This window comes from Pleurodeles waltl, chromosome 4_2 (genome assembly GCF_031143425.1).
Source record: "Pleurodeles waltl isolate 20211129_DDA chromosome 4_2, aPleWal1.hap1.20221129, whole genome shotgun sequence".
Taxonomy (NCBI): Eukaryota; Metazoa; Chordata; class Amphibia; order Caudata; family Salamandridae; genus Pleurodeles; species Pleurodeles waltl.
The window spans coordinates 1,032,492,096-1,032,505,031 of NC_090443.1; the positions used below are offsets into that span (position 1 = coordinate 1,032,492,096).

The 12,936-nt window shown below is 48.6% G+C and overlaps 1 protein-coding gene across 1 annotated transcript in view; it reads right to left on the bottom strand.

The window, feature by feature from the left end:
- LOC138293648 (MLX-interacting protein-like) overlaps window positions 1-12,936 on the bottom strand; it is a 168,708-nt gene that overhangs the window by 27,362 nt on the left and 128,410 nt on the right. The window contains exon 13 of the mRNA XM_069232939.1: window positions 918-964. Within this exon, the coding sequence (XP_069089040.1) occupies window positions 918-964 (47 nt within the window). The remainder of the gene's footprint in view (window positions 1-917; window positions 965-12,936) is intronic.

Here is a 12,936-nt window from a genome sequence, read left to right on the forward strand (position 1 = left end):
TTCCAGCATTGATTTTCTCCACCGCCTTCTCTATGAACCATTGTGTGGCTCAGACAGTTACCTTGGCTCTGCAACAGGGAGACAGTCCCCTGTATTTTGCCTTGCCGTTCTACCTTCAAGTTCTAGGCAGATCACTTAATAACTGTTACTAGGTGGAATCACCCTTGAGCGTGATTTATTCTACAGTTTTGTTTTTTTATAGTTGCCCACCGGATACTTGACCATTGAGGCCATTCTACCACAGATTCTGTGTGATTAGCTGGCACACCTGGTTCTGCCCTGGTGCTTGGACAGCATACATTAGATATGTCCACATGATGATCCCAAAATTATTCAACGAACAAACACATCATCGAAAAAAGGGGTTATTGGCTGATAAAACCTTGGCATACCACTCATGATCAATTATATTTTGTGGTTTTAGGTTCTGGTTGCAGAAGGAATTTTCTCCACACCACACAGGATGATCCTGACTGTTTAAGGGAAGTTGCATGAGAACCGCATCCTTACATGAACATTTCCCCACCAGGAAGACATGCCCAGCCTTATATCTTCTGTGCTAGCAACGTACTACGGTTCTTAGATAAGTTGCGTTCTTAGATAAGTTGCTCCAAACATGTAGTGTTACAGAAGCAACATTGCATGAACGTGAGAATACAGCATCTTACTTTTTTTTTTAAATGACTAATGTATGGCCACTTCTCAGGCTAAGGATGGTTCCCCTGCCTATAGTTTCACACTGTTCTCTCCTGATACACTACCACCAAGAAACGTCTGTTAAATTGTTCTCATCAATATTAAAACACAATAATATAATCAAAGATCATTCTTCAACTTAAAAGATCCCCCTCACGCCCCACGAATCAGTGGACTTCCTTCTGCATCAGCCCCTGGGTTACTGAAAGAGATCACGTTACCATTGTGGACGAGATGTTTCGGTCTCCTGATGAAGCTTCCTCCTCATCTTTAGATACACACGAGGGAAAAAATGAGACACCATTAGGAAACTGTAGCAAACCCTCTGAACAATATACAAAAACAGAGGCATAGCACAGCTTAGACGGCAGAGCCCTATGATGTGCAAGCAGACAAGGAGGCAGACTGTGGCGGCGTCTGGAGGCCCTGGTCTGCTGTCAAGATTTATATGAAAGGTCTAATCAGCTAACTCACAAGTCTGTCTGGATCACTCCCTGGTCAACTCCATCATTATTGACAAACCAAAGGCGGACCTGGGAAAGACTCATTTACTGGGGACAGTATTACAGTTGTTCGAAGGTGCAATGTATAAATCTTTGTCCACAGTGGTAACTTTGCGAACACAAGTTTGACAGATGTGAAAGACCATAAAAAGCCCTAAGCACTCATGCTACCATCTACCTGTTCTCCAACATGTTTCTAGATTGTACACAAAGTTAAAATAATACTATTTTTTCTGTATGTATTTTTAAAGGCATGAATTCTTCATGTTTCTAACAGATAATAAAATTCTTAGCACATGTATAATATACAACGAACTGTGTGTATAATAAGAGACCGCTACTCAATGCATTAACCCTGGGAAGTTGGGTCTGCAGGATCCTTCATATTTTTGTTTACTTTGAGGGAATGCTGGGAGGTGAAGCTTCAAGAGGGAAACCAGACGTGGGCATCTTCACATGAACAAATCCATGACACAGCAACTGGCCTTTCAGCACCACTTTCAACTGTCTATAGGTGGGCAGGCGGAAATGGAAACAAATGTGGAGCACAGATAGGAGGGTGGATGATGGGAACGAGGCATAGGAGTTACATTACCAAGATCAGCAATGTCTCCCTTTTCTCTCTTTTGTACCACATAGTGGAACCAATAACAAGGAAGAGGAGGTTCTGGACCTTTAAGATGCCAATCTTATGATTTTGGGGACATGAACAGAAAGAATGAGCTGTTGGTGCTTAGCTGAGAAAATTAACTGTAGGAAGTTGGCTCTGTATGCACTATTTCAAAGTAAGGAATAGTATGCACAGAGTCCAAGGGTTCCCCTTAGAGGTAAGATAGTGGCAAAAAGAGATAATACTAATGCTCTATTTTGTGGTAGTGTGGTCGAGCAGTAGGCTTATCCAAGGAGTAGTGTTAAGCATTTGTTGTACATACACATAGACAATAAATGAGGTACACACACTCAGAGACAAATCCAGCCAATAGGTTTTTATATAGAAAAATATCTTTTCTTAGTTTATTTTAAGAACCACAGGTTCAAATTCTACATGTAATATCTCATTCGAAAGGTATTGCAGGTAAGTACTTTAGGAACTTCAAATCATCAAAATTGCATGTATACTTTTCACGTTATTCACAAATAGCTGTTTTAAAAGTGGACACTTAGTGCAATTTTCACAGTTCCTAGGGGAGGTAAGTATTTGTTAGGTTAACCAGGTAAGTAAGACACTTACAGGGCTTAGTTCTTGGTCCAAGGTAGCCCACTGTTGGGGGTTCAGAGCAACCCCAAAGTCACCACACCAGCAGCTCAGGGCCGGTCAGGTGCAGAGTTCAAAGTGGTGCCCAAAACACATAGGCTAGAATGGAGAGAAGGGGGTGCCCCGGTTCCGGGCTGCTTGCAGGTAAGTACCCGCGTCGTCGGAGGGCAGACCAGGGGGGTTTTGTAGGGCACCGGGGGGGGACACAAGCCCACACAGAAATTTCACCCTCAGCGGCGCGGGGGCGGCCGGGTGCAGTGTAGAAACAAGCGTCGGGTTCGCAGTGTTAGTCTATGAGAGATCTCGGGATCTCTTCAGCGCTGCAGGCAGGCAAGGGGGGGGTTCCTCGGGGAAACCTCCACTTGGTCAAGGGAGAGGGACTCCTGGGGGTCACTCCTCCAGTGAAAGTCCGGTCCTTCAGGTCCTGGGGGCTGCGGGTGCAGGGTCTCTCCCAGGTGTCGGGACTTAGGATTCAAAGAGTCGCGGTCAGGGGAAGCCTCGGGATTCCCTCTGCAGGCGGCGCTGTGGGGGCTCAGGGGGGACAGGTTTTAGTACTCACAGTATCAGAGTAGTCCTGGGGTCCCTCCTGAGGTGTCGGGTCTCCACCAGCCGAGTCGGGGTCGCCGGGTGCAGTGTTGCAAGTCTCACGCTTCTTGCGGGGAGCTTGCAGGGTTCTTTAAAGCTGCTGGAAACAAAGTTGCAGCCGTTCTTGGAGCAGGTCCGCTGTCCTCAGGAGTTTCTTGTCTTTTCGAAGCAGGGGCAGTCCTCAGAGGATGTCGAGGTCGCTGGTCCCTTCGGAAGGCGTCGCTGGAGCAGGATCTTTGGAAGGCAGGAGACAGGCCGGTGAGTTTCTGGAGCCAAGGCAGTTGTCGTCTTCTGGTCTTCCGCTGCAGGGGTTTTCAGCTGGGCAGTCCTTCTTGTAGTTGCAGGAATCTGATTTTCTAGGGTTCAGGGTAGCCCTTAAATACTAAATTTAAGGGCGTGTTTAGGTCTGGGGGGTTAGTAGCCAATGGCTACTAGCCCTGAGGGTGGGTACACCCTCTTTGTGCCTCCTCCCAAGGGGAGGGGGTCACAATCCTAACCCTATTGGGGGAATCCTCCATCTGCAAGATGGAGGATTTCTAAAAGTTAGAGTCACTTCAGCTCAGGACACCTTAGGGGCTGTCCTGACTGGCCAGTGACGACTCCTTGTTTTTCTCATTATTTTCTCCGGCCTTGCCGCCAAAAGTGGGGCCTGGCCGGAGGGGGCGGGCAACTCCACTAGCTGGAGTGTCCTGCTGGGTTGGCACAAAGGAGGTGAGCCTTTGAGGCTCACCGCCAGGTGTGACAATTCCTGCCTGGGGGAGGTGTTAGCATCTCCACCCAGTGCAGGCTTTGTTACTGGCCTCAGAGTGACAAAGGCACTCTCCCCATGGGGCCAGCAACATGTCTCGGTTTGTGGCAGGCTGCTAAAACTAGTCAGCCTACACAGATAGTCGGTTAAGTTTCAGGGGGCACCTCTAAGGTGCCCTCTGGGTGTATTTTACAATAAAATGTACACTGGCATCAGTGTGCATTTATTGTGCTGAGAAGTTTGATACCAAACTTCCCAGTTTTCAGTGTAGCCATTATGGTGCTGTGGAGTTCGTGTTTGACAAACTCCCAGACCATATACTCTTATGGCTACCCTGCACTTACAATGTCTAAGGTTTTGTTTAGACACTGTAGGGGTACCATGCTCATGCACTGGTACCCTCACCTATGGTATAGTGCACCCTGCCTTAGGGCTGTAAGGCCTGCTAGAGGGGTGTCTTACCTATACTGCATAGGCAGTGAGAGGCTGGCATGGCACCCTGAGGGGAGTGCCATGTCGACTTACTCGTTTTGTCCTCACTAGCACACACAAGCTGGCAAGCAGAGTGTCTGTGCTGAGTGAGAGGTCTCCAGGGTGGCATAAGACATGCTGCAGCCCTTAGAGACCTTCCTTGGCATCAGGGCCCTTGGTACTAGAAGTACCAGTTACAAGGGACTTATCTGGATGCCAGGGTCTGCCAATTGTGGATACAAAAGTACAGGTTAGGGAAAGAACACTGGTGCTGGGGCCTGGTTAGCAGGCCTCAGCATACTTTCAATTGTAAACATAGCATCAGCAAAGGCAAAAAGTCAGGGGGCAACCATGCCAAGGAGGCATTTCCTTACACAACCCCCCCCCAAACGAAAGAGGATGAGACTAACCTTTCCCAAGAGAGTCTTCATTTTCTAAGTGGAAGAACCTGGAAAGGCCATCTGCATTGGCATGGGCAGTCCCAGGTCTGTGTTCCACTATAAAGTCCATTCCCTGTAGGGAGATGGACCACCTCAACAGTTTAGGATTTTCACCTTTCATTTGCATCAGCCATTTGAGAGGTCTGTGGTCAGTTTGAACTAGGAAGTGAGTCCCAAAGAGGTATGGTCTCAGCTTCTTCAGGGACCAAACCACAGCAAAGGCCTCCCTCTCAATGGCACTCCAACGCTGCTCCCTGGGGAGTAACCTCCTGCTAATGAAAGCAACAGGCTGGTCAAGGCCATCATCATTTGTTTGGGACAAAACTGCCCCTATCCCATGTTCAGAGGCATCAGTCTGCACAATGAACTGCTTAGAATAATCTGGAGCTTTGAGAACTGGTGCTGAGCACATTGCTTGTTTCAGGGTGTCAAAGGCCTGTTGGCATTCCACAGTCCAGTTCACTTTCTTGGGCATTTTCTTGGAGGTGAGTTCAGTGAGGGTTGTCACAATGGATCCATATCCCTTCACAAACCTCCTGTAATACCCAGTCAAGCCAAGGAATGCCCTGACTTGAGTCTGGGTTTTTGGAGCTACCCAGTCCAGAATAGTCTGGATCTTGGGTTGGAGTGGCTGAACTTGGCCTCCACCTACAAGGTGTCCCAAGTAAACCACAGTTCCCTGCCCTATCTGGCATTTGGATGCCTTGATAGAGAGGCCTGCAGATTGCAGAGCCTTCAAAACCTTCTTCAGGTGGACCAGGTGATCCTGCCAGGTGGAGCTAAAGACAGCAATATCATCAAGATAAGCTGTGCTAAAGGACTCCAAGCCAGCAAGGACTTGATTCACCAACCTTTGGAAGGTGGCAGGGGCATTCTTTAAACCAAAGGGCATAACAGTAAACTGATAATGCCCATCAGGTGTGGAGAATGCTGTTTTCTCTTTTGCTCCAGGTGCCATTTTTATTTGCCAGTACCCTGCTGTCAAGTCAAAGGTACTTAAGAATTGGGCAGCACCTAATTTGTCTATGAGCTCATCAGCTCTTGGAATTGGATGAGCATCTGTCTTGGTGACAGAATTGAGCCCTCTGTAGTCCACACAAAACCTCATCTCTTTCTTTCCATCTTTGGTGTGAGGTTTGGGGACTAAGACCACTGGGCTAGCCCAGGGGCTGTCAGAGCGCTCGATTACTCCTAATTCCAGCATCTTGTGGACTTCCACCTTGATGCTTTCCTTAACATGGTCAGACTGTCTGAAGATTTTGTTCTTGACAGGCATGCTGTCTCCTGTGTCCACATCATGGGTACACAGGTGTGTCTGACCAGGGGTTAGGGAGAAAAGCTCAGGAAACTGTTGTAGGACTCTCCTACAATCAGCCTGCTGTTGGCCAGAGAGGGTGTCTGAGTAGATCACTCCATCTACTGTGCCATCTTTTGGGTCTGATGACAGAAGATCAGGGAGAGGTTCACTCTCTGCCTCCTGATCCTCATCTGTTACCATCAACAGATTCACATCAGCCCTGTCATGGAAGAGCTTAAGGCGGTTCACATGGATCACCCTCTTGGGGCTCCTGCTTGTGCCCAGGTCCACCAGGTAGGTGACCTGACTCTTCCTCTCTAGCACTGGGTAAGGGCCACTCCATCTGTCCTGGAGTGCCCTGGGAGCCACAGGCTCCAGAACCCAGACTTTCTGCCCTGGTTGGAACTCAACCAGTGCAGCCTTTTGGTCATACCAAAACTTCTGGAGTTGTTGGCTGGCCTCAAGGTTTTTGGTTGCCTTTTCCATGTACTCTGCCATTCTAGAGCGAAGGCCAAGTACATAGTCCACTATGTCCTGTTTAGGCTCATGGAGAGGTCTCTCCCAGCCTTCTTTAACAAGGGCAAGTGGTCCCCTTACAGGATGACCAAACAGAAGTTCAAAGGGTGAGAATCCTACTCCCTTCTGTGGCACCTCTCTGTAAGCGAAAAGCAGACATGGCAAGAGGACATCCCATCTCCTTTTGAGTTTTTCTGGGAGCCCCATGATCATGCCTTTTAATGTCTTGTTGAATCTCTCAACTAAGCCATTAGTTTGTGGATGGTAGGGTGTAGTGAATTTATAAGTCACTCCACACTCATTCCACATGTGCTTTAGGTATGCTGACATGAAGTTGGTACCTCTGTCAGACACCACCTCCTTAGGGAAACCCACTCTGGTAAAAATACCAATGAGGACCTTGGCTACTGCAGGGGCAGTAGTCGACCTAAGGGGAATAGCTTCAGGATACCTGGTAGCATGATCCACTACTACCAGGATATACAGATTTCCTGAGGCTGTGGGAGGTTCTAGTGGACCAACTATGTCCACACCCACTCTTTCAAAGGGAACCCCCACCACTGGGAGTGGAATGAGGGGGGCTTTTGGATGCCCACCTGTCTTACCACTGGCTTGGCAGGTGGGGCAGGAGAGGCAAAACTCCTTAACCATGTTGGACATATTGGGCCAGTAGAAGTGGTTGACTAACCTCTCCCACGTCTTGGTTTGTCCCAAATGTCCAGCAAGGGGAATGTCATGGGCCAATGTTAGGATGAACTCTCTGAACAGCTGAGGCACTACCACTCTCCTAGTGGCACCAGGTTTGGGGTCTCTGGCCTCAGTGTACAGGAGTCCATCTTCCCAATAGACCCTATGCGTTCCATTTTTCTTGCCTTTGGACTCTTCAGCAGCTTGCTGCCTAAGGCCTTCAAGAGAGGGACAGGTTTCTTGTCCCTTACACAGCTTCTCCCTTGAGGGTCCCCCTGGGCCTAAGAGCTCAACCTGATAAGGTTCAAGCTCCAAAGGCCCAGTTCCCTCAGAGGGCAGAACTTCTTCCTGAGAAGAGAGGTTCCCTTTCTTTTGCTGTGTTGCAGTTGGTTTCCCAACTGACTTTCCTTTCCTCTTGGTAGGCTGGGCCATTCTTCCAGACTCCAGCTCTACTTGTTCACCCTGTGCCTTGCATTGTGCTCTTGTTTTCACACACACCAGTTCAGGGATACCCAGCATTGCTGCATGGGTTTTTAGTTCTACCCCAGCCCATGCTGAGGACTCCAGGTCATTTCCAAGCAGACAGTCCACTGGGATATTTGAGGAGACCACCACCTGTTTCAGGCCCTTGACCCCTCCCCATTCTAAAGTAACCATTGCCATGGGATGTACTTTTCTCTGATTGTCAGCGTTGGTGACTGTGTAAGTATTTCCAGTCAGGTATTGGCCAGGGGAAACCAGTTTCTCTGTCACCATGGTGACACTGGCACCTGTATCCCTCAGGCCCTCTATTCTAGTCCCATTAATTAAGAGTTGCTGTCTGTATTTTTGCATGTTAGGCGGCCAGACAGCTAGTGTGGCTAAATCCACCCCACCCTCAGAAACTAGAGTAGCTTCAGTGTGGACCCTGATTTGCTCTGGGCACACTGTTGATCCCACTTGGAGACTAGCCATACCAGTGTTACCTGGATGGGAGTTTGGAGTGGAACCTTTCTTGGGACAGGCCTTGTCTCCAGTTTGGTGTCCATGCTGTTTACAGCTATGACACCAGGCCTTTTTGGGATCAAAGTTTTTACCCTTGTACCCATTGTTTTGTGAAGAGGCTCTGGGCCCACCCTCCTGTGCAGGTTTTTGGGGGCCTGTAGAAGACTCTTTACTATTTTTAGTTTTGGTTGTCTCATCACCCTTCCCCTGGGGAGTCTTTGTGACCCCTTTCTTTTGGTCACCCCCTGTTGAAGTCTTGGACACCCTTGTCTTGACCCAATGGTCCGCCTTCTTTCCCAATTCTTGGGGAGAAATTGGTCCTAGGTCTACCAGATGCTGATGCAGTTTATCATTGAAACAATTACTTAACAGGTGTTCTTTCACAAATAAATTGTACAGCCCATCATAATTACTTACACCACTGCCTTGAATCCAACCATCTAGTGTTTTCACTGAGTAGTCAACAAAGTCAACCCAGGTCTGGCTCGAGGATTTTTGAGCCCCCCTGAACCTAATCCTGTACTCCTCAGTGGAGAATCCAAAGCCCTCAATCAGGGTACCCTTCATGAGGTCATAAGATTCTGCATCTTTTCCAGAGAGTGTGAGGAGTCTATCCCTACACTTTCCAGTGAACATTTCCCAAAGGAGAGCACCCCAGTGAGATCTGTTCACTTTTCTGGTTACACAAGCCCTCTCAAAAGCTGTGAACCACTTGGTGATGTCATCACCATCTTCAAATTTTGTCACAATCCCTTTGGGGATTTTTAACATGTCAGGAGAATCTCTGACCCTATTTATATTGCTGCCACCATTGATGGGTCCTAGGCCCATCTCTTGTCTTTCCCTTTCTATGGCTAGGAGCTGTCTCTCTAAAGCCAATCTTTTGGCCATCCTGGCTAACAGGAGGTCATCTTCACTGAGAGCATCCTCAGTGATTTCAGAAATGTGGGACCCTCCTGTGAGGGACCCACTATTTCTGACTAACACAGTTGGAGACAGGACTTGAGGGGTCCTGTTCTCCCTATTTAGGACTGGAGGAGGGACATTGGCCTCCAAGTCACTAATTTCTTCCTCTGTGAGGTCATCATCAGAGGGGTTGGCTTTTTCAAACTCTGCCAACAGCTCCTGGAGCTGAATTTTGGTAGGTCTGGAGCCAATGGTTATTTTTTTGATATTACAGAGAGACCTTAGCTCCCTCATCTTAAGATGGAGGTAAGGTGTGGTGTCGAGTTCCACCACATTCATCTCTGTATCAGACATTATTTTGCTAAGAGTTGGAAGACTTTTTAAAGAATCTAAAACTGTTTCTAGAATCTAATTTCAAACTTTTAACAAACTTTTAAACTCTAAAAGACAATGCTAAACAGGGACTTAACACACAAGGCCCTAGCAGGACTTTTAAGAATTTAGAAAACTTTTCAAATTGCAAAAATCAATTTCTAATGACAATTTTGGAATTTGTCGTGTGATCAGGTATTGGCTGAGTAGTCCAGCAAATGCAAAGTCTTGTACCCCACCGCTGATCCACCAATGTAGGAAGTTGGCTCTGTATGCACTATTTCAAAGTAAGGAATAGTATGCACAGAGTCCAAGGGTTCCCCTTAGAGGTAAGATAGTGGCAAAAAGAGATAATACTAATGCTCTATTTTGTGGTAGTGTGGTCGAGCAGTAGGCTTATCCAAGGAGTAGTGTTAAGCATTTGTTGTACATACACATAGACAATAAATGAGGTACACACACTCAGAGACAAATCCAGCCAATAGGTTTTTATATAGAAAAATATCTTTTCTTAGTTTATTTTAAGAACCACAGGTTCAAATTCTACATGTAATATCTCATTCGAAAGGTATTGCAGGTAAGTACTTTAGGAACTTCAAATCATCAAAATTGCATGTATACTTTTCACGTTATTCACAAATAGCTGTTTTAAAAGTGGACACTTAGTGCAATTTTCACAGTTCCTAGGGGAGGTAAGTATTTGTTAGGTTAACCAGGTAAGTAAGACACTTACAGGGCTTAGTTCTTGGTCCAAGGTAGCCCACCGTTGGGGGTTCAGAGCAACCCCAAAGTCACCACACCAGCAGCTCAGGGCCGGTCAGGTGCAGAGTTCAAAGTGGTGCCCAAAACACATAGGCTAGAATGGAGAGAAGGGGGTGCCCCGGTTCCGGGCTGCTTGCAGGTAAGTACCCGCGTCGTCGGAGGGCAGACCAGGGGGGTTTTGTAGGGCACCGGGGGGGACACAAGCCCACACAGAAATTTCACCCTCAGCGGCGCGGGGGCGGCCGGGTGCAGTGTAGAAACAAGCGTCGGGTTCGCAGTGTTAGTCTATGAGAGATCTCGGGATCTCTTCAGCGCTGCAGGCAGGCAAGGGGGGGGTTCCTCGGGGAAACCTCCACTTGGTCAAGGGAGAGGGACTCCTGGGGGTCACTCCTCCAGTGAAAGTCCGGTCCTTCAGGTCCTGGGGGCTGCGGGTGCAGGGTCTCTCCCAGGTGTCGGGACTTAGGATTCAAAGAGTCGCGGTCAGGGGAAGCCTCGGGATTCCCTCTGCAGGCGGCGCTGTGGGGGCTCAGGGGGGACAGGTTTTAGTACTCACAGTATCAGAGTAGTCCTGGGGTCCCTCCTGAGGTGTCGGGTCTCCACCAGCCGAGTCGGGGTCGCCGGGTGCAGTGTTGCAAGTCTCACGCTTCTTGCGGGGAGCTTGCAGGGTTCTTTAAAGCTGCTGGAAACAAAGTTGCAGCCGTTCTTGGAGCAGGTCCGCTGTCCTCTGGAGTTTCTTGTCTTTTCGAAGCAGGGGCAGTCCTCAGAGGATGTCGAGGTCGCTGGTCCCTTCGGAAGGCGTCGCTGGAGCAGGATCTTTGGAAGGCAGGAGACAGGCCGGTGAGTTTCTGGAGCCAAGGCAGTTGTCGTCTTCTGGTCTTCCGCTGCAGGGGTTTTCAGCTGGGCAGTCCTTCTTCTTGTAGTTGCAGGAATCTGATTTTCTAGGGTTCAGGGTAGCCCTTAAATACTAAATTTAAGGGCGTGTTTAGGTCTGGGGGGTTAGTAGCCAATGGCTACTAGCCCTGAGGGTGGGTACACCCTCTTTGTGCCTCCTCCCAAGGGGAGGGGGTCACAATCCTAACCCTATTGGGGGAATCCTCCATCTGCAAGATGGAGGATTTCTAAAAGTTAGAGTCACCTCAGCTCAGGACACCTTAGGGGCTGTCCTGACTGGCCAGTGACTCCTCCTTGTTTTTCTCATTATTTTCTCCGGCCTTGCCGCCAAAAGTGGGGCCTGGCCGGAGGGGGCGGGCAACTCCACTAGCTGGAGTGTCCTGCTGGGTTGGCACAAAGGAGGTGAGCCTTTGAGGCTCACCGCCAGGTGTGACAATTCCTGCCTGGGGGAGGTGTTAGCATCTCCACCCAGTGCAGGCTTTGTTACTGGCCTCAGAGTGACAAAGGCACTCTCCCCATGGGGCCAGCAACATGTCTCGGTTTGTGGCAGGCTGCTAAAACTAGTCAGCCTACACAGATAGTCGGTTAAGTTTCAGGGGGCACCTCTAAGGTGCCCTCTGGGTGTATTTTACAATAAAATGTACACTGGCATCAGTGTGCATTTATTGTGCTGAGAAGTTTGATACCAAACTTCCCAGTTTTCAGTGTAGCCATTATGGTGCTGTGGAGTTCGTGTTTGACAAACTCCCAGACCATATACTCTTATGGCTACCCTGCACTTACAATGTCTAAGGTTTTGTTTAGACACTGTAGGGGTACCATGCTCATGCACTGGTACCCTCACCTATGGTATAGTGCACCCTGCCTTAGGGCTGTAAGGCCTGCTAGAGGGGTGTCTTACCTATACTGCATAGGCAGTGAGAGGCTGGCATGGCACCCTGAGGGGAGTGCCATGTCGACTTACTCGTTTTGTCCTCACTAGCACACACAAGCTGGCAAGCAGAGTGTCTGTGCTGAGTGAGAGGTCTCCAGGGTGGCATAAGACATGCTGCAGCCCTTAGAGACCTTCCTTGGCATCAGGGCCCTTGGTACTAGAAGTACCAGTTACAAGGGACTTATCTGGATGCCAGGGTCTGCCAATTGTGGATACAAAAGTACAGGTTAGGGAAAGAACACTGGTGCTGGGGCCTGGTTAGCAGGCCTCAGCATACTTTCAATTGTAAACATAGCATCAGCAAAGGCAAAAAGTCAGGGGGCAACCATGCCAAGGAGGCATTTCCTTACATTAACTCTCTCAGTTTCCTCACTGGTACTATTGTTGCATGGCTCTGAGTACTACACTACAGTACTAAAAATAATTTGGAGAGCTGCCATGGGCAGGATAGGGCTTTCATTCACACTTCTGTAATTGCTGCTGAGTCCGACTCGTGGCAGGGCTTTCAATGCTTTCATTATCTTTTGCTGTTTCCTTTCAGCTTCTCTTGCCACCTTCCTCACTGCTTCCATCTTTTCAGCAATGTTCTCTCTGCATCTGACTCTACTCCCTGCACCACTTCGGCCTTCTGGACATTCTCCTCTTCCTTGCTGGAGAGGCACAGGTCTTTCAGTGATACTAATGTCTTGTGGGCACTAGCAGTGGTGTGGTGTGCTATGTGTTGTCGGAGTCTTGCGTTGAGGATTTGGTACAAATTTGGCGCAGACTTCGCAGTCCTCTGCTCTTTGGAAGACAGGTTGCAGACCTTGTGCGGATCCCTGTGTGCGAACTTGTGTTGGCACTTGGGGCTAAAATCAAAAGTTTTTTTTTCCATGTCTCTTAGCTGCTT